Source organism: Castanea sativa, chromosome 6 (assembly GCF_040712315.1).
Source record: "Castanea sativa cultivar Marrone di Chiusa Pesio chromosome 6, ASM4071231v1".
Classification (NCBI taxonomy): Eukaryota; Viridiplantae; Streptophyta; class Magnoliopsida; order Fagales; family Fagaceae; genus Castanea; species Castanea sativa.
The window spans coordinates 20441691-20469418 of record NC_134018.1 but is presented as its reverse complement, the minus strand read 5'-3'; the positions used below and the strand labels follow the sequence as shown (position 1 = coordinate 20469418).

General features: G+C 37.2%; 2 protein-coding genes across 5 annotated transcripts; one reads left to right on the top strand and one right to left on the bottom strand.

Annotated features, from left to right (window-relative positions):
• Window positions 1–8851: 8851 nt before the first annotated feature.
• On the top strand, window positions 8852–11677 carry LOC142641138 (uncharacterized). The gene is made up of 2 exons (XM_075815529.1): window positions 8852–9233; window positions 10617–11677. The coding sequence occupies exons 1-2, from the start codon at window positions 8911–8913 to the stop codon at window positions 11470–11472; spliced, it is 1179 nt and encodes a 392-aa protein (XP_075671644.1). The 5' UTR covers window positions 8852–8910; the 3' UTR covers window positions 11473–11677.
• A 12413-nt stretch (window positions 11678–24090) lies between these two features.
• On the bottom strand, window positions 24091–27438 carry LOC142641480 (uncharacterized). 4 transcript variants are annotated; one of them, XM_075815923.1, is made up of 5 exons: window positions 26749–27438; window positions 26515–26576; window positions 25519–26361; window positions 24777–25423; window positions 24091–24678 (listed from the first exon to the last, which is right to left on the bottom strand). In XM_075815923.1, exons 3-5 carry the CDS (start codon window positions 26162–26164, stop codon window positions 24604–24606), a joined length of 1368 nt encoding a protein of 455 aa, XP_075672038.1. In that variant the 5' UTR covers window positions 26165–26361; window positions 26515–26576; window positions 26749–27438; the 3' UTR covers window positions 24091–24603. The 4 variants fall into 4 exon arrangements, with proteins under 4 accessions (XP_075672038.1, XP_075672037.1, XP_075672036.1 ...); XM_075815922.1 differs by having other exon boundaries at window positions 26515–27438; XM_075815921.1 differs by lacking the exons at window positions 26515–26576; window positions 26749–27438 and having other exon boundaries at window positions 24777–25174; window positions 25244–25423; window positions 25519–26389.
• Window positions 27439–27728: the final 290 nt, after the last annotated feature.

The window sequence follows — 27728 nt, the reverse complement described above, 5'->3', positions numbered from 1 at the left end:
AGATAATATTTTTATTGGAAAGATTAAGAGAATTTAAAAAAAATAAAAATCAATGGAGATATTTTGAATTTAAAATAAAATTTTATTTTATGAAAAAGTTAGGGAATCTTTTCTTTTAAAGACGTGGGGGTTTGGGATGGATTGGGGCCCCTTACTCCTTGCTCATGATTTTTTTTTTTTTTTTTTTTTTTGTTGTTGAGATTAAATTCGGTCCGGAGCTGGCGTAAAACACTGTTTTTACGCCAGCCAATGAAAACATGCCATGTGGTTCATTTTCAAATTATATAACATTCCTCTTCTTGACTCTTTTTTTCCTTTGGAATTTTTTTCTCTCTTCGTTCCCTCAGTAAGATTGTAACTCTCTCTTCTAGCTTCCTCTTCTTCTTCTTCTTCTTCTTCTTCTTTTTTTTTTTTTTTTTTTTTTTTTTTTTTTTTTTTTTTTTTTTTTTTTTTTTTCCATACCATCAAATCCATTGCTTTCCTTGTCTTGTGGTACTTATCTTCCCTCCTGATCCATGCGTCAACACAGTGGGCATTAAATCTGAAAGTTTCAGAGACAGAAACAATGCTTCAAGTTGAAGGAAAAGAAAAGTAACACCAAAATGCAAGCTTCGGCCTAATCCAACAATATTCAACTTGGGTCTTTTGCAAGTCTTTCACAATATTCCTTAAACTAATCCAACAATGACAGAAGCTCCATATCTCAAATTTGCAACTTTTTACATATACACGTCACATATCACATCATAATCAAAAGAAAATTTACATCTAAAAGAGAAATAACAAATTCTACAAAGACTATCTTTTCCAAACTAAAATTTCACAATAAAAAAAAAAAAAGGGAAAAGGGGTTTTGTAACACAGTACAGGGCTGTGACGATGCACTGAACCACCGGCCTCCTTTTGAACCCCATTGGCTTCGGTGCTCTTAGCTTTGCCACGACCAGGTCCATGACGCATGTTTGGCTTTGGTGGGGTTGAGATGGTGGGAAAGATGTGATTATTTGCTTTTATTGAGCACAGAATGGAGGTGGATGAATCAATGAAAGGGAAAGCTTGAGACTTTTTTAGTGTTTGATGATCTTTGATGATGATTATGAACACAAATTCTGCTTTGGGTTGGCTGACGTTTTGTGTGTGAGAGAGAATTAGTCACAATACTCAGATAGTAAAAGTTCTGTCTTTGAAAATTCAAAGAGTAAACGAGGGAACGGGGAGAGGAAGAAAATCCAAAGAAAAAAGAGAGTAAAGTAGAGGAATGTATATCTTGAAGTTGAATCACGTGACATGTTTTTATTAGCTGACGTAAAAATAGTCTTTTACATCCATTTGAACCGAATTTAATCTCTTTTTTATTTAGGAACCAGGGCCATGAAACGTAGAATTTATATGAATAAAAAATCACCATCATAAGGGAATGAATTAAGAAGATAGGTTTATTAGAATTTAAGTGATAACTTAATGGTGTTGATAGAATTCTAATAAATCTATCTTCTTAATTCATTCCCTTATGATGGTGATTTTTTATTCATATAAATTCTACCAACACACTTTATCTTTACGCCGGTACTATTTCATAAATTTTTATTTAATTTTTATAGTAATCTTTTATTTATTTTAATTGCATTGTTTGTATTTCTCACCAATTGTATATGCTCTATCACATTGCAGAAGGTTTCCTTCTTCTTCTTCTTCTTCTTTTCTAAATTCCTAGTTTGATTTTGCTCTATCCTAGCAATGATTGCTCCCTAGCCTTGATGAGATACTATTTGTTTTTACTTTTACTTCATTCACTAGACATTTCAAAATAGAATAAAGGGCCAACAATTTGAAATAATGAAGTAATAATTTGTCAATATTTAAATTTTCTGATATAACCTTAAATTTATTTAAAAATTCAATACCATTATTTTTCTAGATTTTTGATTAATGAGGGTAGTTTTGAAAACTTATATAGTTTAAACTTTATTGACAAGACATTAAATGATATTTCCTTAATGTTAAATTTTCTAAATAGTATAAACAATTTGAGATGTAGGACTGTAGCTTATAATTTACTATTAAGAACTTATGATACGTTTGGTAAATTGTAATGGGTACTGTACTGTAATAGTTATTTTAATGATATAACTATTTGGTAGTTTGATTATGTTTTTATTACAAGTAATAGTCATTACTTATAAATAGCTATTCTTTGAATAATTATTCCTCTATAAATGGTTTTAATAGTTATTTCCTAGTAGGTGTAATAATTTCTAAAATTAATATATTTCCAAATAAACAAACTTCCTATATGTGCATTATCATTATGAAAATAAAAATATCAAAAAATAACTAATCTCTCTCTCAAATTTAAAAAATATTATTTAATAGAAAATATAATTGTATGAGGAAGATATTTCTTAAAATATATCTTAAATTTGATTCTAATGTTACAACTTAACCCAACTTATGAATATGTTTAGTTATTTCATAACAACACATTTTATTCTTAGTAATAAAATTACCAATATTGTAGTAATCCTCATTCAAAGTATCAAACGAGCCTTTATTAAATTGTAAAAACTTTGGGTAGATAGTTTTGTTTTTTGCTTTTTTGGTAAACCAAGATCTTATTACTTTTAAGGGAAAAAAAAATACAAGAGTAAGGCATAAGCCTATCAAAACACATGCCAAAAAAATCATAAAACAAGAACAAATTGATCTCCGATTAAGAGAATCATAGATAATAAAATCTTGTTCTAGCTTAGCTCCATATTTAGTAAGCCTACCAGCACATTGTTTGGCTTCTCTGTAGCAATAATTGGTTTGCACCTTGGGAAATTGACTTACCAAACTTTTGTAATCCGTAATAAGAGAGGAATGTGCAATATTCAAATGAGCTTGACCCAAAACCAACTCCACAACAACTTTTGCATCCAACTCTATCTCTAGTGATTAAATCCCAAGAGATGAACATATTATGAGCCCATCTTGAAGCGCTCATCAACACTAGTGGCAACGCTAATAGCTTTGCAAAACTTGCAACCCAAGTACCATTATGATCTTTGATTATACCACCACTGCCAATAGTTCTTCAAGCCATCAAACCCATGCCTCTCTTCTTCTCTGTCACTCTATCTTCTTACAAAGTCAGAATTACAATATTGGCAGTGGTGGTATAATCAAGGATTTTCTTTCATTTCTTACAAAGTCACCAATTACAATATTGATTGTTTAATATATATATATATATATATATATATATATATATAGTCTTATTAAATTTAATCATTTGACTTAAATCAAATAGTTGGTAACTTTATCTTAAATTAGAAACATCTTAACAAATAAGAAAACTTTTCTTTATAAACTTCTTTCTCATAAAATATTATAACTTTCGTAGTCATAAACTTAACGTTTCTTAAAGAACAGATATCTGATAACTTTTTAACGTAAACTTGTATTCATCAGAAGCTTTATCTTTATAGAACACTAAAACATTTTCATCATATTCTTTTACTTTAAAGCACAGCAGAACTTCAAAAATTCTTATCTTTAAATAACAGCTTTTCTTTTCATCATAAACTTCTTTTCATGAGAGTTTTTAACTTTTCATAATGCATTTAAATAAAATCATTCTCTTATGATCATTAAAATAATATAGTTGTTCATAACATATTGGTTAGTTTATTTTTGATAAGTCTGTACAGAGAAGGCCTCATCACATTTGGGTGCCCTCGTGTGTATGATATTGTCCTCTTTGGGAGGCTTGATGGCACATCCCCTCAAGGTTTTGTTCATCCCCGCCATTCGTACACATTGGGGAGAAGGCTTTGTTCAAATTAGAGTTACGGGCAGCCCCATTTCCTCTACTTTAAATGGCCTTGAGTTACGAGCAGCCCCATTTCCTCTACTTTAAATGGCCAAACAGATAACATTTTCCATGGAAAGCTAATAATTCACCCCTACTGGCCGAGTTCAGATCACCAGATGACATAACTCGAAAACATTTCATACTTATACATCATACTGAAATTCACAGTTTGCATAACATTTCACAATAATAGCATTTTCATTATTTTCTTTAAACATCATGTTCATGGAATTAGCAATGGCATCAATATGCTTAAATCATATACATAAGGTTTCAAAAGCTCACGAACATATCATTATCTAAAACATGATTATATGTCATATCTCTAATAAAAAACCTTTTAATGCATAATACACTTTAAAATAACCTCATGACTTACCAAATACTCATATAACTTATCCCTTACCTAAAAGTAGAGGAACTGAGAACCTAAAGTTGAAGGAGCTTAGACTTGGGTACTAGTAACACCTAAACCAAAAATCAAAGGTTATTACTATCAATTACTCTTTATAATAAACTTACACATTCATCTCAAAGCCTATTTCTTAAAATCAATGAAATTCTAATCCCACCTCAATGAGGTTCCCACAAACATACAATGCACACATCAACAAATGATGTACCAAACTAAAGAAAAACCATCATTTTAATGTTCATATTCATATCATGTCAAAAAATTTTAAAATCAATTCAGAATGTGTTTAAGATCGGAAGTAATGGTGCATGCATAAACTTACACAAGGCAACATACATCATGTTGAACAAAACAGCTTCATAGAAACAACAGTTGAATGGTTTAGAACCCCTCCTTTGAGCACTAAACCTTGAGCCAAGTATATATGAAAATATATCTATGATCTAGACATTCTAAATGATAAGCATATTAAATTATAGCTCAAAACATTCACCATAACTTTAGAATTAAATCCTTAAAGTCAGATTTATCATTTACTGTTTACTGCTCATTTCAGCAGCATATGCCTCATTAAAAAAAATACGAATGAGCTATCTAAACACATCCAATCCTCATAAAATTTTACAGAGCAACTCCTCTAGATGTCTAGTAAATACCATATTAATTTTGGAGTCAAAGCATAAAAACATAATTTACTAAAAATCATACAATGCAGCATACTCAAATCTGTCCTAACAGAATTTGATGCAACTTAGAAATTAAACCATTATTTTTATATTAATCCAAATGCTGTGAAACCACTTCCATTACAACCATGTGTCTTAGGTTTCACATGAAATATCCCTAGCATCCAAATTCACTGTATATAATTTAATACATAATTTATTATGCATAAACATAGAATCTGTCACAATGACAACTTTGCAATATTTTCTTGTAAATTCACAAACAATTATCAAACAATGGTATTTTCATATGAAATTTAATACACACATACTAGACATATTATATAATAATCTTCAGTAAACCTTTTACCCATTGCTGTCCTAGAAAAATACAGGATTTATAATGACTAAACAGGTTAACCAATGAGTGCAATTCTTAACAAGTTCATGAACTAACTCTCAACAAGCTTTAATTACTGAATCAACTACACATTTAGCACCTCAAATAGCAATTCTATAAAGTTTATCTAGCTATTTTACTCCTTCTAACACGTACCCATAACAGATTTTATCTTAGTCTATCATCTAAGAGCACATACAAGCATAACAATGATTCAATTCATATTCATGAAATCAACAATCTCTAAAATCCAACACACCTATAAACAAAATCATATAACCATCACTCAAGTTTAAAATGAACAATAGACTAAAAGAATTAGATTTTCCCCATACACTAAGCATGGTTCTTGGAGTGATAGAGCTAGAGTCCCTCTAGCTTTAAATTGAGAACAAAAGCTTGTGAAGAATTTAAAATAATCTTTTTCCTTACTGCTGGACCTGTAGGTGTGAAAGGGAGAGGAGAGTTGAGAGTTTTTTTTTTCTTTTGGTGTTGGACCCGTGGGTATGAGAGGGAGAGAGTTCTTGAGTCTTCTAGTTGCTTAAGAAAGTCAAAGAAGAGATAGGTGCTGCCAATAAAAACAAAGAAAGAAGAAAACAAAGGAGAAAAGAAAGAAGGAGCAAGGAAATTTCTGGTGCAGCCTAGAAGCCAAGGAAAATGGCTTGGGTGGGCACGTGTATGCATAAGGAAAAAGGGGCTGCCATGTGGGAACAGAGAAGAAGAAATAGACAAGAACAAAGAAAGAAGATGAGTTGAAAAGAGTAAAGAATGAAGAACAATGTCTTCTGTTACAGCCAAGAAAAGATAAGAGAAAAATCTTGGGTGGGGCATGTGGGTTGATAAGGAAAGAAAATGTTGGCTCACCGTTTCAACTTTTGGTATTTACACTTTTCACCCTATAGTTTTATATTTTAGAAAGACCCAAATAATAAAATAACTTTGCATATAAACCCTTACTTTTAAACACTTAATTAAACACCAACAACTATATATCTAATAACTTAACCACTTAATATAGTTTTGTACATACTTATACTTAGTATATGTTTATAATACAAATAGCCACATCAATTATTTATAATCTTTACAATTCTTATTCAATGGAATTATAAAGTTGGGTCAGGGTGTTACATATAGATTCTTGAAAATCTCAAATTGCCAAAGCCTTATAAGTCAAAAAGGATTGAGATCAAGGTGTTGCATATTGTGTGATTGCTCTCAATAGCTGGGATTGATAGTTAAAAAGGTGTAAATGAATTTTTGGTCCTTACTGTCATTTTACTAATGAAAATTACTTATGGGGCAGACAAAGTGCACTTTTATCACACTAAATGCTGACATGGTCATTAAAATTATTTAAAAAAAATTGTATTTAGCATTTTAAAAATGCCATGTCAACATTTAAATAAATAAAAAATCACATTAAATTTTTTAACCTTTTTTTTAATTTCTAACTTAAAAAAAAAAGGATAATTAATTTTTTTTTCCTTTCATTATTATTTTTTTTGGAAGAACATTCTTTGTGTTCTTCCCTATTATATGACTCATATTGTTAATGTTATTAAAAAAAACATTTTATTAAGTATTTTCTCACACAATCACAAATTCAAAAGAAAAACTTCAACCCCAAAACTTCCATCTCAAACCGATTCCCCACAATCTTTCACATAATACTTCCATAAAAAAATAAAAAATAAAAAGCAAACACAAGAAGCTAAGCTAAAAAAATCCCAGAATTGAAGCAAACCTGCATAGTAAGAGCATCCAATATCCGCTCAGATTGCAACAAAAGGAGGTGAACTAGTCCTTATGTATCAACCAACACCAGTTTCAGCAATTGGGTATTTGTAAGGGATGCGTCTTTTAGCCAATTCAAGGAAGTTGACTGGAATTATAGGCAACACTTCAGGCCAAGATAAGGCTGTGAAGAAATTAGAAGAGACAGGAACGCTTGGAAAATGAAAGTCAAATAGAGCCATTGGGAGAAACCATTAGTTCTTAAAAAAAAAAAAAAAAAATTAGGATTTGAGATTTATAAGGGTGCTTTCTTTCTTTCTCTGATCGACTTACTCTCTTTATTTTACTTAAAATTAGACCCAAATGCCTCAAGCTCCTCCTCTCTTAGACTGATCTCTCTCTCAAATCAATAGGTCTCTCTCAATCAGATGGTGATTGCTAGGTTTTGCTTTCAATGGGTTTTGGTGTTTTGGATTTGAGATGTTTTTGTGTTTGGGTGATGGCTGGGTTTTGGTTTCAACGGGTTTTAATGTTTGGTTGCTAAGAAAATGCAAGAAAAGAAACAAAATTTTTTTTTTTTTTAAATTTTGTGGCTGCCAAACATGTTATTTGAGGAAGAACACGAAGAACATTTTCTTCCAACAAGATAATGAAAAGAACAAAAACTAAAAAAAAAAAAAAAAAAATTTACTTATTTATTTGTTTTTCTTAAAAAATACACTAGTTTAGAATTTGTATTTTTAGCTTTTTTTTATAATTAAAATACTGACATGACATTTTTAAAATGCTATATACAATTTTTTTAATATTATTTTAATGGTCACCTCAGTATTTAGTGTGCTAGTAATGCACTCCATCTACCATGTAAATAATTTCTATTGATAAGATGACGGAAAAATAAAAAATAAAATGTGTTTTTTATTTTAAGAATTAAAAGCGTTGAAATAAAAAAGTATTAGCCAAAATAAAAATAAGCCCAGAAGGTAGGTACTATTTTTCAACATTGCAAAAAAAATGTCGTAACATTGCAAAAAGTCAAAAACATACCTTCGCATTCAAACAGTCAGTCTTGAATTCCAGGGAAATGAAATGTGACTTGTCCACGTGGAAACCACCAATTGGAGAACCCTATTGCTGGAATTATTATTATTTTTATTATACAACTTAAACTTAAGCCAGAAGATTTTCGCAATTCCCACGGAATTTGCAACGCAACTTCGAACTCCTTGCTAATCCATATCCTGTGACGTGGCAATTTGGAGCACAGAATTTAGCGTGTCAACTTTGGTTTTCGAACTCTTCCCAATAATTAATAATCTTTTTTTTAGAAGAAGGTTGAAAATATTACTAAGAAAATTAAGTTAAAAACGGCTAAATTGAGGACTTGTTTAGTTTGGTTAGGACTTATGATCCGTTTTTATAAATTAATATTTATAACTCATGACTCAAACTCATTTAAAAAAAAAAAAAAAACTTAAAACTCATCCCCCATCGTCCAAATTCTACTTTTTCTCAAAAATTCTAGATTTTTTGTTTGGTTGTATAGTCCAGTCACATCAAAATTTAAGTTCTACTTTTTTTTGTCAAAATGATCCACACATCACACAGTTTGCTTAATTATAGTTGCTACCCGCGGTGTGGATTTCTTCTTACCATTCAATTTCAAAGGAAATCTCCTACCGCACGCCTCTTTTCCGTCAATAGTCTGATCCAATGGAAATCCTTGACTTGTCTGACACGTTGTTTCCTTCTCCACGTATAAATACATGAAAGTTCGTATAGCATATCATATGGTGTGCAAGTCAAAGAGCAGAAAATAATCTTTGTAAAAGGAAAAATGTATGTGACAAGGCCTCTCTCTATGTTCCAAAGGAATCCTTCGGCACTCTCAGGGCCACCCCCTGAAGGTCCAAATTCTGGTATTTTGGTCATCGAAGATGAAGAAGCCGAGCAGCAATATACTTGTTTTGGATTGTGTAAGAGTGATGAGCTCAAAGACTTGCCTTTCCCACAAAATAAGAACCTAAACCTTCGCTATTCATCAGGCGGTGGCGAGAGCGAATCTGTCTCTTATTTTTACGCAAACTTAATCCCAGTTCTTAATCAGCCATTGTCTTCCAATCGGTACGATGCCATAAAGAGACGTGGAAGCCATAAAGGGTATGTGTGTATATCAAGTTGAATTCAATTTCCAGTATCAATAATTTAATGATAAATTTTAGAAGAGATATAATATTTTCATTGTACTGTTCTGTCTCGCTTTAACATTTGTAGTTTTCTTCTAGAAACTATTTTGTAAAATTGAATATTTTATTTGATGGTTTGAATTTTTTATTATAATTAATTGTTTTGCTCATGAACGTCATCAAACCAAGAGAGTGATTGTTCATTAGCAAACAATTTTTTGCACATAAATAGTAATTTAGGGAGACTGTTGGAAAATTATTTTGTGGGTTTACTCTCTAAATTTTGGGATTAGAGAACTTGTTGGAGATGTTTAATACACTAAATAATCAAATAGTTAGCATATTGTAACAATCTAAAAAAAAACATCTACCCAACTATTTCCTCTCTACAATTAATCCTATGACTTTCTTTTCAATAATAATATATAATACTAAGTTTTTAAATTATATGTGGTGTGATTAGGCCCTTATATACATCGTTTCTACATCCTCTTCTTCTGCACCCCCCCCCCCCCCCCACCCCCCAAAAAAAAGTCAATTCGACCATTTACTCTCTTCAATGTACGCCACCTTTTTCAGCAACATTTTTTTCCTATACACTTTATGTTTGTAAAATTTAAAAATGATCAGAGATTGATAGTTGTTCATTTATAAAATAAATAATTTTTATACATAAAGCATGAGTATGGATCAACTAGTATATGACGTTCAAGTAACACAAGATTTGGTGTGCATGTTAAGAATAATGAAAACATATAATCCAAAAATATCTATAATATATTTAGATGTTAAGTATTTTATATTTTAGAACTATATATAAATCATAAGTTTATGGATCAAATAGTATATGACGTCCAATTAACATGAAAGTAGGTGTGCATATTATTAAGAATGAGAACATATAATCCCATGGTAGAATCTTTAAAATTTTAATTCAATAAGAAAGAATTATAGTAGGCGTAACTAATTATGATAGTTATTAATATACATTTATTATGATTGTGTTTGCATATGATATGATGTGACAAAATTTTATTGGAGGGTTTAAATATTATATATATATATTATATAAAAATTATGACATGTAAGATTATGTATACATACACATGATCATGTTTGGCTTTTAATTCTCACAATATTTTGTCCTATAAGCTCTTCAAACTCATATATATATATATATATATATATATATATATATATATATATATATATATATATATGTATGTATGTATGTATCATGCAAAGACATATGTACTTCAAAGGAAGATTTTGCTAAAGTGTTGGCTTATTGGCAATATAAGCTAATTTTATCAAAATATTAATGTTAATATATCAACGTCAATTGGCCTTTTATCAGGGAAGCGTATCAAAATTCTAAGGAGGAGGATATGGGAAGCTGCTTTTGCTTCAAGTATGTTAGTGATGTAACACCAAAACCTTTGGATCCCAACGACATACACCAGCAATTTGAGATTCATCGGATCGAAAGAGGATGTCAAGGGAGTGGTTTTGTTGCCAAACCTATAACACCAGATGGGTTTCCTCCAAAGTTCCTTGGAAGAAAAGGGTGGGAAGTGCATACCTCAACTCCTAGAAATTTTCGATTAGGTAATGCACTAGGCCTAGATAGTGCCCTTCGTGCTCACCTTCCAGAATTCAACTTCCCGCTATCATGTACGAGTTCTCAACCAGTGGTTGTAGGGAAGTGGTATTCTCCTTTTATGTTTATTAAGGACGGAACATTGAAAGACCAAATGAGTACACCAATGTATTACGAGCTGACGCTTGAGCAAAAGTGGGAACAAATATTTGCATGTGAAAATAATGGGAGCCAAGACAATGTTGTTGATGTGGATGTTGCTCTTCCAAGAGAAGTGGTTTCAGTTGCTGGGAGGGAAGTTGTGGATGTAAAAGTGGTCAATGGAATAATGTGGTTCAAGGGCTGCAGTATGGAGGGACAAGAAAGAAGTGTGGGATTAAGCTTGGAAGTGTTTGAGAGAATGAAGTGGGAGCAGGAAAGGGTTGGATGGGTTGGGGGGAATGATAGACAAGTGAGCTTGAAAAGAGTAGAGGAATTTGGAGGGACGGGAAGGTGGGGGAAATTTGGTTGTTATATTTTGGTAGAGAGATTTGTGCTAAAGCGAATGGACGGAAGCCGGGTATTAACTTATGAATTCAACCACATTAACAAGATTCAAAGCAAATGGGAATGATTCTTCATATCTTATTAAATATTGTAAAATTCATTTAATTTTTGTGCGTGTGTGATATTGAAATTTTTTTTTTTGAGAGAGTTTCAACCTATTACATCAGTATGTGATACTGAATTTTGTGTGTGTATAATACTGAATTTTATACCTATTTTGCTTACTTCTCTTTCACATTATTTGAAATATTGTTTGTTGTTTAACCATCAAATTCTTTTTTTCCCATTGCTTTTAGATATATTCGTGTGTGTATATATATATATATATTATTGAAACATGTGTTAAAAAAAAAACAAGTGGAAAATGTGCTAAAAATATCTTTTTGTTAGGAATGATTTATACAAATACCAAAAAAAAAAAAAAATGTCATTCTTTTGCTGTTTACATGCATGAGTATGGCTGTAAGGTTATGCTAATAATCTTAACCATCGGTTTAAACTAGTGTTCTCATTTTAATATACAACCAGGCTATATTACATGCAAAAACAACTTTTCGATCTATGCTGACATTATTTTAAATATGGTCCTTAAGTTTTCTCAACTTTTATTTTAGTTCCTAAGCTTTTAAACTTTTTGTTATTTTGCACCATATCTGAGCGTTCTCATCAAGAGTTTTAAAAATTTTAACATTTAGCATCTAAAAATCTAACTTTATAGTATTTAACACATCACTTTACAATATACTTAACATTCAAATTTTTTTTTTTTTACCACTTCATTAAAATATTATTTATTTATCATTTTTTATTCTTTTTGAGAGAGAGAAAAGAGTGAGGTTTAAGGGAGAGAGAGAAGGGGAATAAAAAAATAATAAAAAATGAGCAGCAACAGTAGGGTGTTAGAGCATTCCGATCAAGTGTGTCAAATGCCAAATATTTGGTATTAGACACACCAAACTCTAAAAAATCACTTTCGTCAAGTGTTTTAAATGCCATAATTTTTTGCATTGATGAACAGTGCAATCTCAAATTTGAGACCGCATTCTGTTCATAAATGGTAAAACTTATATTATTTTTTATTCAGGTGGGGCCCATTTTCTTTTAAAGAAAGAATAAAAATTGAATGAAGTTGTAAAAAAAATGAATAAAAATATTAAAGAAAGAATATTTAAATAAAATTGTAAAAAAAAAAGAATGTTTGATATTTGGTATATTGTAAAATGAGTTGTTAGAATTGTAAAAGTAGTGTTTTAAAATTGTAAATGCTAAAATTTTTACAATTGTTGATGAGAATGCTCTTAGTAATAACATCTTACTGTAGTAAAGTGCTAAAAAATTTAAAATTTAGCACCATTGATGTAGGAGCTTTTTTTTAGTGGTTTTATAACTTTTGTTGCTAAAAATAGCTTTTAGCATTTATTCTACCTTTGATGAGAATGCTCTCATTGTTTTACATACTAAAAATGCTATTTTTAAACTACTAGTGTAGCCTATTAGTTATGTAGGCATTTTCTATCACGGTGATGACGATAATAGCCAAAATGAAAGCTTTGAAAAACTTAAGGACCAAATTGAAAACAATGCCAAAATATATGGACAAAAAGGTATTTTACCCACAAAGAAAATGCTTACCTTAGCAAATTGAGAAACTTTTTCATTATTGCTACTGCTTCATGTGTCGTCAGAAGAGCATCTTGACAAATACAATGTTAACACTTGTGTCATTGATGTCCCACTGCAACATCTCTTGAATCAGGTTATATGTATAGACTCGGAACCTATGGCCCTTGCCCACCATAAACAAGTGACATCTTGACGAAAGCAGAGTCATGTCTGGATTCCAATCCTATTTCATTTAAGGTTCCAAGAAGTTTCGAGACTAGCTATTTCAATCTCTTTTTTTTTTCTTTTTTTCTTTTTTTGGGTTGGGTTGAATGGACTTTGACCATCTTAGGTTGCCTGATCAGGTTTGGAGAGGGAATCCACATATTTGTTGGGTTAAATAAATTTTTTGGTCGTGTATTTGTCTAAATCTTTATATTTGGTATTGGTAAAGATTTTTTGTTGAATTTACGTAAGTTGTGTTTGGATGGCAACACTTAAATTTATGAATTCAACCAAAAAAGCTACGCCTCATAAATGTGACAAGAACGGAATCTAAAGCGACATGGATTAAAATAATTTATTCTTACAAATTGTCTCCTTCTAGATGAACAATTTTGAAATGAGGGGCAACGGATGAATTGGAAAATGATTAGTCCAAACAACAATAAGTAACTGACAGAACCTCCAGCAAGTTTTGTAATCGATGATTATTAAAGATTGTCAATTCAATCACCTGATACATTATAAAGGTAATAAAGCCCAATTAATAACGTAATGAAAGCAAGTTATAAGGTTCAGCTCCCAAAAAGGAATCAGACAAATGAAGGAAAGGTATGCACAAAAAACACTTTGAAACCCCAAAAAAAGTTGTGATTATTCCATTATTAGCCGTTATTCTGACTTTATCATCGAAGGGTTACTTCACTGGTGATTTCTTTACCAAAATCTCTCTTTTGTTTTGTAGGCACACAATGAAGACATTGGCTCCGTTGGACGAACAACATACTAACAATTTCAGGCTTCATCAAGGATGGGATAGTTTTTACATGTCCATTCGATATATTGTGCCGTTGATGGTAATGGTGTTTGGCATTAGGGAGGGTATTGACATTATTAGATAATTTAAGGAAGAGGAATAGATCGAGTTATCATGGAGTAGTGGTGCTTTATTTGTAAAAAAGTTATGGGGAGCTGGATGTAAATCCAGCACATGGCCTTTTATTTTATGTTTACTTGGTCATGGTGTTAGTAAATCAATTAACTACAAGCATAACCTAATGTCCCTTTTTATTTTTCAACCTTAGTCAACCTCCTCTGGTCCCTCAGCTCTCCTTCAAAGTACCCACAATATTAAGAAGAATCTGTGTGCATATAGGCTGCTGCTTTAAAACTGTGGGAGCAGCAAGCTTGAACATATCCTTTACTTTTGACGATGTTGTTATGATCAGACTATCAGAGTGACAACTTCCTGGAAAAGGTAAAGGAATTATGGAAATGCAGCACTGCAGTAGACATCTCAAGGGAAAAAAGTCCTGGAAAATTAAGGTAATGGTTTTAGACTTTTAGTCTCAGTTAATGCAGCACTCCCACGTTCTCTACCGTCAGATACCCCTTGAATCGATCTTTTGCTATTGGATTTGGGCTTTTTCTCTTTATTCTAACGTTAGTCTATAAAGGTTAATTTTAGCTGGGCTGGGTATGCACGAGGTCCAACTTTTATTAGTTGATTGCATTATCGTGTACTTTTTGTTGGACGTTTTAGCTGTGTTAGCCACGTATAAGTAATTAAGTTTGTTGTTCTTGAATAAGAAATGTGGAATCCAAATCTCTCCAATATTAAAAATTCATTAATGTCTTAGTTTATTAAAAATTCATTAATGTCTTAGTTTAATGATAAGAGTAATCATCTTGGAGTGAATGTTATAGACTAATATTTTATCATATTTAAAAAGAAGAAAAAAAAAGTGTGATCATTTGTTTTCAATCAAAAAAATTGGTAATTTACATTGTATTATCAATATAAGAATTTTTTTCAAAAAAAAAAAATAATGTAAGATCTATATTGTAAACAAACTACACGTTTGCAACATTGTACACTTTGATACGTATACTAATAATTTTATATATATAAATATATAAGAAAACAAAGGGTAGATCCACACAAGATGGATGAATGATTAGGATGCCTCTATATGGCCATGCTGTCGGTCTTCTCCATGATTGGGGTGTGGTGCCAATTTGAGAGAGAGACAGAGAGAGACAGAGAGAGATCTTTTCTTTTTTTTAGGTTAAACGGCATAACTCTTTGAAATATATTGAACATTACCCACTACCGACACATTGACCTAGCTTTCCTTTATTTGCTAAAAATGGAATGCCCTAGTTGCTTTGATTGTTTAATTTAGGGAGAATTACACTTTACCCACTTGTGGTTTACCTCAAATTTAACTTATCCACCCGTGATTTTATTTTTGACACTTACCCCACTTATACTTTACTCCGTTAATACTTTATTACCAACCTCTCTATCAATCGTTACTCTAACATATTTTTTATCAAAAACAAAACCCAAATCAGATCAAACCATCCTCTCTCCCAAAACACACTCCCATCCACGCGTACTCACCAAACTAAGACCCTAGATGCTACAAGACAGAGAGCTTGAGATAATAGACCAAGAACCATTTGAGTTTTGATCGTGCAAGTAAACGGAGGAAGTACGAGACATCGATTCTGGGTTTATTTGAGACAAACTCATATTTTATAATTATTGGGTCTTGATCCATTCGTTTTCTCTCTATTGGGTGATTTCCTGACTTTATGAGCTTCAAGTTTTATTTTTCTTTTACATTCATATGCTCTGTTCATTTGATTCTAGGCAGAGACCATGATGTTACTGAGCTTTTTCCATTAAGCCAATACTTTGGATGGTGTGGCCTGTGCCCGTGGTTTCATTGGCTTCATAAAAATTATTTCCATGCCAATGCAAGATTAGAGTGACTTATCTAATATAAGATTTTACTCAATAGAATAAATTTACATTTTGCTCTTGCTCTAACTAGAATTTTTTTTGAAGTGAGAGATTCTGATATTGTGTTGGTTCTGCAGATAACTTCCAATAAGGAGTCTTTGCTGAGGTGTTGTTTTGGTTCCACCTTTTTGAAAATTCTCTCATTGTGATGAGTCCATAAACTTCAAATTCCAAATGCAAAGAACTGGTTCCATGGTAAACACACTTCACTAGTACTCTGTTCTGAACACAAGTTTCTCTTCAACCAGCAGCAAATATCAAAATTAAAAACACACTATCACAACTAGTGTAACCTGAGTGTAACCAAAAATCTTTGGCAAAACTACAATCACACAAAACATGAATTAATTGTGGTCTCACTCTTTCTACCACAAATTTCACATATGCAATCTTCAGAAATACCTCTACTTATAAGCCTATCTTTGACAAAGGGACTATGTAAATAGCATTTCCACACAAAGATTTGAATTTTTGGAGCTGTATCAAGTTTCCATATCCATTGCCTAGAAAAATTGATAGGACACTCCAACCCAATAAAGAGAAAACGAACGGATCAAGACCTAATAATCAAAAATACGAGTTTGCCTTAGATAAACCCAGAATCAGTGTCTCGTTCTTCCTTGGTTTACTTGCATGATCAAAACCCAGATGATTCTTGGTTTATTATCTCAAGCTCTCTACCTTGTAGCATCTAGGATCTTAGTTTGGTGAGCACGCGTGGATGGGAGTGTGTTTTGGGAGAGAGGAGTGTTTGATTTGATTTGGGTTTTGTTTTTGATAAAAAATGTGTTAGAGCAACGTCTAATAGGGAGGTAGGTAATGGAATAGTAACGGAATAAAGCACAGGTGGGTTAAATGTCAAAAATAAAACCACATATGAGTAAGTTAAATTTGAAGTAAATCATAGATGAGGAAAGTGTAATTACCTCTTTAATTTATTATCACAAGCAATTGGAGCATTCTATTTTTAGCAACTAAAGAAAAGCTAGGTCGATGTATGGGTAGTGGGTACAATGAATAGCATCTATGCATGCACATAATTGCCCCCTGAAATGAAATTTTAATAGAAATAATGTATCTAGAAAATATAAATTCAGTTTTGCAAAATTACTGATTATTGCCAAAGAGAAAGTCAAGGAATTGAAAAAAAGAAAAAGAAAATGAAAGAGATTAAAAGGGTATTTGGTAGAATAGTTTGAGATGAAATTTTTGTAACTTTTTGAAATATGTATGAATGAAAAAAAATATATTAAAATATATATAATATTATTTAAAATGTAAAAATGTGTGATGGGAATGACGAGAATGGCTCACAGACGGGTATAATGCTACAGACGACCTATACCCCCATGACGAGAGAAATATTGCCACGTCACTGACGAAGGCACCAAAATGATTCAATGCCAGCAGCAATGCCTCGAGCGGTTACGACGCCAGCTGGGTAGACCGTTGGAAATATATTAAAGAACCATTACTCGGCCAGGAGCACCATTAAGCCAGGAATTAATGCCGCAACGGCTAGACACCAAAAAAAAAAGGTATATATAGGAGAAGCACCATCCACATAAGGGGGACACAATTGCATAAAGAACAAAGTAATTCCTTTATAAAAACTTTATTTTCTTTTTGGGCTAACTTTGGCATCGGAGGTGTTGTGGCAGGCACCACACCGGTGACCGAGTAAAGAAACTTATCTTATTCGCAGGAGTGACACAGTTATCGTTTGGACGGACTCCCACCGACTGGTATTCATCTGGACGAACCTTCCTCAACTGACGATATTCTGCTTCAACAATGTAGCGCCGTCTGTGGGGACGACGTTCTCGTACTACGATCCGAAAGCGTAGTTCCTACCAACTTCAATATCCAGATGGAGTCCAACCGAGATCCAGCAGCTTTGGCTCAGCAAGTTCAAACTCTTATGGCCACTATGGAAGAGCTCACCAGACAGAACGAAGAAATGAGGCAAAAGCTTCAGCAGGAAGAGAACCGATCGAGAGCAGTCCAAGAAGACGAAGGAGATAGCCATGGGAGAACTGACCGACGAAGGACCATCACTCCGGAGGAACAGCATTCTGATCTCCTCCAGGAGATGAGAAAGGAGATGAACGAGCTGAAAAATGCCATCAAGGAGAAGACGAATCGGAGCTTAGATAAAATGGTCAGGGCAACAGATTCACCCTTTACCATGGCAGTTTTAGAACGGCCAGTGCCACCAAAGTTTCGGTTACCTCAACTCGAACCCTTCGACGGACTCAAGGACCCCCAAGACCACCTTAATACCTTCAAGACGACATTGGGTCTTCAACAGCCCCCTGACGAGATAATGTGTCGTTCCTTCCCTACCACGCTAAAGGGGGCTGGTAGGGAATGGTTCACGAGGCTGCCCACCTCATCTATTGACAGCTTCGAACAGTTAAGTAGCGCCTTTCTGCGCCATTTTGTCGGAGGGCAACGTCCCAAGAGACCCGCGGATCACCTGCTCACTATTAAGCAAGGTGAAAAGGAGACCTTGCGCTCGTACGTGAAGCGCTTCACTCGAGAGACCTTAGAAGTGGATGATGCAGACGACAAAGTACAGCTGACGACATTTAAGGCCGGGCTTAGGTCTCGGGAATTCGTTGTCTCACTGGCAAAGAATCCGCCCCGGACGATGGCAGAGATGCTCCTGAAAGCGCAAAAATACATGAATGCCGAGGACGCACTAGCAGCCATTATTGACGAGGGCAGATCAAAAAAGGAGGGAAGGCACGAAGACGAACGTAGGGGGCAAAAGAGGGAGCGTCCAAACCGTCGGGGAAGTGACGTAGACAAACGAAAGGAAGAGAAGACGCCACGAACGGTAAAATTTACCCCTCTGATTATGCCTATTGACAAAATTTTGACACAAATCCAGGATCAACATTACCTTCAGTGGCCAAAGCCTTTACATTCATCCCCTAACGTGCGGGACAAGAACAAGTACTGCCGATTCCACAAGGATCACGGCCATTACACGGAGGATTGCCGAGACCTGAAAGGACAAATAGAAGAGTTGATACAAAAAGGAAAATTGCAGAAGTATGTCAAGAAGGGAGAACCCAGCAGGTTCAAAGACGAAGGCAAGGGCCAGCGCGAGCCTTCGGTAAAGAATGGGGCCAGCACTCCTCAACTACCACAAGACGTAATTGGAGAAATACACACGATTGCAGGAGGGCCACCAACGGGAGGGTCGTGCAAGTCCCTCAAGAAAGCATGCCAGAGGCAAGTGAATAGCGTCCATATGCAGCCCCCATTCAAGCAGAGACGAACAGACCATGACATCTCTTTCAACGAAGAAGATGCGCGAGGAGTAAGGCAGCCACACAATGACCCCCTAGTTATAACACTCACGATCGAGGGATTTAACACGAAGAGGATACTTATAGATAATGGCAGTTCTGCAGACATTATGTACCTACCAGCCTTCCAGCAGCTGAAACTTGATCCCAAGAGGCTGCGCCCCTTCGACTCTCCCCTCGTTAGCTTCAGTGGGGACAAAGTATACCCCAGGGGCATAGTAACACTAAAAGTCATGATAGGAACATACCCAAAGCAGCAAACACGTCAGCTGGACTTTCTGGTAGTAGACTGCCCGTCGGCGTATAATGTAATCATTGGTAGACCTACGCTCAACAGATGGAAGGCGGTCACGTCCACATATTGCTTGAAGGTGAAATTCCCAACTGAGGACGGAGTTGGCGAAGCTAAAGGAGATCAAGTCCTGGCTAGGGAATGCTACCAGGCTGTGGTGGCCACAAAGGAGAACCACACATGGACGATAGAAAAGGAGAAAGAAGACAAAGCAGAGGCTTTGGAAGCCGTCGAGCTCGTGGAGGGGGAAACCGCGAAGATGACGAGGATAGGGACGGCACTAAGCCCCGAAATGAGAACGAAGCTCATTCAATTCCTCAGGAAAAACCAGGACGTCTTCGCATGGAGTCATGAGGATATGCCCGGCATATCGCGACAAGTGATTCAGCACAAATTAAACGTAGATCCCGAAAAGAAACTCGTCCAATAGAGGCGCCGCGTCTTTGCCCCCGAACGAAGCCAGGCGATCAACGACGAAGTTAACAAATTGTTGCAGGCAGACTTCATCAGGGAAGTGTATTATCCCGAGTGGCTTGCCAACGTCGTGCTGTTAAAGAAAGCAAATGGAAAATGGAGAATGTGTGTAGATTTCACGGACCTAAACAAGGCATGCCCAAAGGATAGTTTCCCCTTGCCTAGGATAGACCAGCTGGTGGATTCCACGGCCGGGCATAAAATCCTGACGTTCATGGACGCCTTTTCAGGATACAACCAAATAAAGATGGCTGAGGAAGATCAAGAAAAAACCGCCTTCATCACGAGCCAGGGGCTCTACTGCTATAAGGTAATGCCTTTTGGACTGAAGAACGCGGGGGTAACGTACCAAAGGTTAGTAAACAAAATGTTCGGCAAGCAAATCGGCAGAAACATGGAGGTATATGTGGACGACATGCTCGTCAAGAGCAAAAAAGAACTGGCACACCTGGACGACTTGGAGGAAACATTCAACACCCTTAGGAGATATCAGATGAAGTTGAATCCTAGCAAGTGTGTTTTCGGGGTAGCATCAGGGAAATTCTTGGGATTCATGGTGTCTCAAAGAGGGATAGAGGCCAATCCGGAGAAGGTGCAAGCAATACTAGACATGACATCACCGAAGTCTGTCAAAGATGTCCAGAAGCTCACAGGGAGGATCGCTGCACTGAATAGGTTCGTCTCCAAAGCAACGGACAAATGCCTCCCCTTTTTTAAGACGTTGAAGCAAGCTTTCGCCTGGACTGACGAATGTGAAGCCGCGTTTCAAGAGCTCAAACGCTACCTAAGCAATCCACCCCTACTAAGTCCGTCAAAGGAAGGGGAAAGCCTCTACTTATATCTGGCAGCGTCAGAATCAGCCGTCAGCGCGGCCCTGATCAGGGAAGAAGACAAGAAACAGCTGCCAGTTTATTACATAAGCCAAGCCCTCCAGGGGGCAGAAGCCAAGTACCCCAGGATTGAAAAAATTGCATTCGCTTTGATAGTAGCCTCACGGAAGCTGCGACCATACTTTGAAGCACACCCAATATTGGTAATGACGGACCAACCGATCAGGAAGTCCATGAACAAGCCAGAGGCAGCCGGGAGAATGGTTCAGTGGGCAGTGGAACTTAGCCAGTTTGATATCGAGTACCTTCCCAGAACTGCCATCAAAGCCCAAGCGTTAGCGGATTTCATTGCCGAGTTCACCCCTAACGACGATGACAACTGCGAAGATGCTGCAGAACGATGGACGATCCAGACTGACGGATCATCAGCCCAAAAAAGGGGAGGAGTAGGGATCGTTATAACAACTCCCGACGGAGAAAAACTCAGGTATGGGGTTCGACTTAAGTTCCCAGCCACCAATAACGAAGCCGAGTATGAAGGAATACTGACAGGGCTGAGACTAGGGAAGGCAATCGGAGCAAAAAACCTGGTCGTCCAAAGTGACTCGAAGCTAGTAGTAGCACAGATCAAGGAGGAGTACGAAGCAAAGGAGGAAAGAATGCAGAAATACCTCAAGATAGCAAAGCATTTGGCCCGGGAATTCGACAAACTGGAGTTCATGCAGATCCCGAGAGGCCAGAATATGGAAGCAGACGAGATTGCAAAGATAGCCTCGTCAGAAGATGAACCAACATGCACGGAGCTGACCATGGAGATACAAGAACGCCCCAGTATCGAAGAAATCTCGATATTCGCAGTCCAGGGAATAAACAGCTGGATGGCGCCAATCATATCCTTCCTCCAAGACGGGCACCTCCCCCAGGACCCCAAAGACGCCAGGAAAATCAAGCAAAGAGCAACCAGATTCACCATTCTGAATGACCGACTATACAAAAGAGGTTATTCCCTACCATACTTGAAGTGTGTCGACGAGGACGAAGCTAGGTACATCTTAGAAGAAATACACGAAGGCGTGTGCGGGAACCACGCTGGCCCCAGATCCCTGGCGAGCAAAGTCATCCGAACAGGTTACTTCTGGCCAACCGTCCAAACAAACGCAGCGCAACTCGTCAAAAATTGCGACAAGTGTCAGAGATTTGGGAACATCCAGCGACTCCCGGCGGAGAAGTTGACGACCATATCATCCCCGTGGCTATTTGCACAATGGGGAATCGACATCGTCGGACCGCTACCCCCGGGAAAAGGACAGGTAAGATTCCTACTCGTCGCAATTGATTACTTTACAAAGTGGGTCGAAGCCGAGGCAACGGCATCCATCACCGAAGCACGAGTCCGAAGCTTCGTGTGGAAAAGTATCATCTGCAGGTTCGGGATCCCACGGACGATTATCACGGACAATGGGCGACAGTTTGATAACCAAGGCTTCAGAGATTTCTGCTCCGGCCTCGGCATCAAAAATCAGTTCTCATCCCCTGGGCATCCACAGGCGAACGGGCAGACGGAAGTAACGAATCGGACATTGCTCCAGATGATCAAAACCAAGCTGGACGATGCGAAGGGTGCCTGGCCGGAGGAATTACCCAACGTGTTGTGGGCCTACAGAACCACGGCAAGAACTCCAACGGGCGAAACCCCATTCATGCTTACATATGGCATTGAAGCAGTAATCCCGGTCGAAGTGGGAGTAACCAGCATCAGGCAAGAAGCATTCCACGATGAAAGCAATAACCAACAGTTACGAGTAAACCTGGACTGCTTGGACGAGATAAGAGACAGAGCCTCGGACAGGATAGCAGAATACCAGAAGAAAATGACCGAATACTACAATAGAAGAGTGAGGCTCAGACGACTCCACGTTGGTGACCTCGTCCTGCGGAAGGTGACGACAGCAACTAGAAACTCCACCCAAGGAAAGCTCGGCCCCACATGGGAAGGACCTTACCGAGTCACTCATTACTCCAGGCAAAGCAGCTATCACCTGGAAACCCTGGACGGGAAAGCGCTTCCTCGACCATGGAACATTGAACATTTAAAGAAGTACCATCAAAAGGTGTAACAAGCTAATGTATTCATTTTTTTGAAATTAATAAAAGCATTGCCTACAGTCGTGCTAACAGACCAGTCAACATTACTGACGAGACACAAAGAATGTCTCCGAAAAATATCTAAGTAATAAAATTCCGCATCGACGGATGTATATTACTGACGAGGCACAAAGAATGTCTCCGAAAAATATCTAAGTAATAAAATTCCGCATCGACGGATGTATATTACTGACGAGGCACAAAGAATGTCTCCAAAAAATATCTAAGTAATAAAATTTCGCATCGACGGATGTATATTACTGACGAGGCACAAAGAATGTCTCCCAAAAAATATCTAAGTAATAAAATTCCGCATCGACGGATGTATATTACTGACGAGGCATAAAGAATGTCTCCAAAAAATATCTAAGTAATAAAATTCCGCATCGACGGATGTATATTACTGACGAGGCACAAAGAATGTCTCCCAAAAAATATCTAAGTAATAAAATTCCGCATCGACGGATGTATATTACTGACGAGGCACAAAGAATGTCTCCAAAAAATATCTAAGTAATAAAATTCCGCATCGACGGATGTATATTACTGACGAGGCACAAAGAATGTCTCCCAAAAAATATCTAAGTAATAAAATTCCGCATCGACGGATGTATATTACTGACGAGGCACAAAGAATGTCTCCAAAAAATATCTAAGTAATAAAATTCCGCATCGACGGATGTATATTACTGACGAGACACAAAGAATGTCTCCGAAAAATATCTAAGTAATGGGATCTTGCGCCGACGGATGTACATTACCGACGAAGACACAAAGAATGTCTCCCAAAAGTCTAAGTAATGACGGGTGTGCGTTACTGACGAGATAGAGAGATTGTCTCTAAAAGTCTAAGTGAAAGAAATCCGCAATAACAGATGTATATTCTAAGTAAAGGCAACAAAACAAGTAGCTACAAAACTAAGAGCAGTGAGCAATTACTTTAAAGCAAAAATAGTATTCTCAAAATATGAGTAAAATTGTTCTCAAATTAAAGCCCAAAATACAAAGGGCACATCCAAAAAAAAAAAAAAAAAACAACAACAACAACACAAACAGAAATTATAAAAAGTTTTCATTCGTCCTCTCTTTCATCAGCAGGAGGAACCTCAGCTGGGGTACTAGCATCAGGAGCAGATTGCTGCGCAGCCTCGTCAGCAGACATCTCTTTATCTACCTCCTCCATATCTAGCGTCTCCAAGTTTACTCCAGAGGGGTGTTTGATCAGGTATCTCTACAGCAGCTCGAATCCCTTGAAGTACTAGCTAAAGAGGACAGAGTTGTACTCTTCTGTTTGCTGGAAGCCCTCTATGGCCCTCGCAGCAACCCCCTTCAGCCTCTCCCGAGCAGAAGCAAGTTGTTCGTCCTTCTCTAGAACCAACTGCCGCTCAGTTCTGAGGTCATCCTGAATCTTCCTGGCCTCTTCCTTGGCAGTATTGGCCTCACCCATGGCGGTTATAAGCTCCTTCTTCAGCTTTGAATTATCCATCTCCAAGACCGATATCTACGATAAAGCAGACTCGACCTTGGCCTCCTGAGCTAAATACTCAGAGGAAAGATGAATACTCTCCCCCAACACCTGTAGAACACACAGGGAGGTCACATTCAAAAAAAAAAAAAGAGGGGAGAAGGAAGAAGTGAACGGGCATATGAAGCAAAAATGACACAAGGGCTTACCTGGACCAGCTTGTGCAAATGACAATCCACAAGGTCCTTTGCTGATGAGCCTGAGAGGACCCTCAAGTCCTCCGCCGTCACCACCTCACGAGCTTTGTCCACAGCAAGTTTCTCGTCGTCCCAGATTGATGACGAACGGGAATCAACTTTCTCCTTCCCCTTGTCTGAAGTTCGCTGCTTCTTAGAAGCAGGAGTGGGGATCTCCTCGATAGAGGCAGCAGGAGAGGCTGACCTCGTCGTGTCAGTCCCGGAGGCGAGGTGCGTGACAGAAGCCGCAGAAGTAACCGGAGGGCCCTTCCCGGTAATGCGTACCACCTTCTTCCCGAGGTGGGATAAAGGTTCGTCCTTTTTTGCTCTCATCTTGTCATACATGCCTTTGTTAAATTTGGTCGTCATCTCTGCAAGAAAGGAACATATATATATAAAAAAAACATACATGAGAAAGAAATACACGAGGCGAAAATTACTTTTTTTGCCTTCAATCCTGAGGTTACGCAAGACGAAAGCAGAAGGTTCGGGGCCGAGGCAATCAAACGCGAGAGTGCGCGGATCTACAAGGTCGTCCCAATCCTCAATTGTCCGCGCGTACTCGATCGCCTTCTCCACACGTTCCTTATATCTGCTCTTGAGCTTAGGACGCCTTTTTACTGCACAAAACAATGAACAGAGAAGTTTAAAAAAAAAAAAAGAGAGAAAGTCAAGTTCAACGAAACTCGGGTGACGGGAATAAGTAATGACGCACCTAAGTTTGGGGTCCTCCATTGACGAGATAGCCTCGGGAGTTCACCCCAAACCCCTTCAGAGGGGGTTTCAAAATCGTCCCCCGACACAAAGAAGAACCGGGATTTCCAGTACCTGAAAGACAAGGGTAGATTTCGGACGATCCTGGTCCTCTTTTCCCATGGGACTAACTCATAGTGCCCGAACTCTTTAGACTCCTTCAGACGGTACAAATAGGTGAGCTCGTCCACCCTAAGCTCTCCACCGTCCGTAGCGGCCAGCCATATTCCCATACAGCTGACCAGTATTCTCCAGGAGTTAGGCATAAGTTGCCCCGGAGCAATGCCGTAACGATCTAACAACTCCATAAAAAAGGGATGGACCGGGAGCCTCAACCCGCAGATAAAGGAAGACTCATAAAAACAGACCTCCCCAGGGAAAGAATGACAAGCCCGATCCTCCTTGGATGGTAAACGAACCCTAACCCGCTCCGGGAACTGAAATCTTTCCCTAAATCGACCTAAAGTCTCAGAATCCAGCCCACATACCTCTCTAAGGGCGTGGAAAGCCCTGACCTCCCGGAAGGAAGAGACGGCAGTATCTCCCCCCACTGGGTCGTCACTAGATGACAACCCGGTCTCAAGCTCACTAGTCCTCACCTCAGACATCTCTTCCCACTCCCTTAACAAATTCCCCAACCAATTGACGGATAGACGAAGCAATGGCAACAAATTGGTCACCACTACTCCCAAACCGTTACCCTCTGAGACAAAACCCTCAAGGTTTGGGGAAACTCCTACAAACCCTCCTAAGCGCGCGAAAAGGAAAGAAACTAAAGGACAAATAACCCAAACCTCAGAACTATCTATCATAGAAAGACCAAAGAAGCAAAAAAAAAAAAAGAAAAGGGAAAGAGGGAAAAAGGGGGCATTAGAATCTCATTATTAAAAAAAAAAAAAAAAAAAAAAAAAAAAAAAGGGAAGAAGAAAAGAAAAGGAAAAAGAAAGGAAGAACATACCTCGGATAGAGAAGCTAGAGAACCCTGCCTTGCACCAGCTTTGGAGAAATGGAGAAAGCGCACTAGTTCACAGAGAAAATCGAAGGAATAGGAAAGAGCACCAACAAGAAATTTTAGAAGATGAGAAACAAAAAAGAAGAGGAAAAGTGGAAGTTTTTAAACAAAGCCCAGAAAAAAACCGCAAATTAGCGGGAAACCCAAGGGTCGCACAAAAGAAACAGTAACTGCACCCACCAGTAAGCGCCACGTGGCAACAACTAGAATGGCGCCACCACTACGCCTTTATTACAGCACGAAACCCCAAAAGTCATCTGCAGCTCAAACGATTCGCATTCTGTGGACGACGTATTCGGACGATTCGCATCCTATGGACGACGTGACGTGTCACGTCGACCACATGATCCAGGGGCATCTGATGGGAATGACGAGAATGGCTCACAGACGGGTATAATGCTACAGACGACCTATACCCCCATGACGAGAGAAATATTGCCACGTCACTGACGAAGGCACCAAAATGATTCAATGCCAGCAGCAATGCCTCGAGCGATTACGACGCCAGCTGGGTAGACCGTTGGAAACATATTAAAGAACCATTACTCGGCCAGGAGCACCATTAAGTCAGGAATTAATGCCGCAACGGCTAGACACCAAAAAAAAAGGTATATAAAGGAGAAGCACCATCCACATAAGGGGGACACAATTGCATAAAGAACAAAGTAATTCCTTTATAAAAATTTTATTTTCTTTTTGGGCTAACTTTGGCATCGGAGGTGTTGTGGCAGGCACCACACCGGTGACCAAGTAAAGAAACTTATCTTATTCGCAGGAGTGACACAGTTATCGTCTGGACGGACTCCCACCGACTGGTATTCATCTGGACGAACCTTCCTCAACTGACGATATTCTGCTTCAACAATGTGAATTTAAAATTGTATAACAAACCGACTTAAACTTTACTTAACTTTACTTAAGGGCAAGGCAAAACTATATATAGCCTCGAAATCCACGTCTCTTCGAAGAGTTAACATGCATGTATGTCCAAAACAATACCTATCACTTCATTTGACCTTCTCTTGGGTTTTTTTTTTTTTTTTTATTTTAATCCCAACTAAAGTTTAACGTAATTAGGCACTTTAAAACGTACGGTATACAATACTAGAATCTACCACTTGCAGTGCTCGTTGGTTGAAAATAATTAATGGTACTGCCCC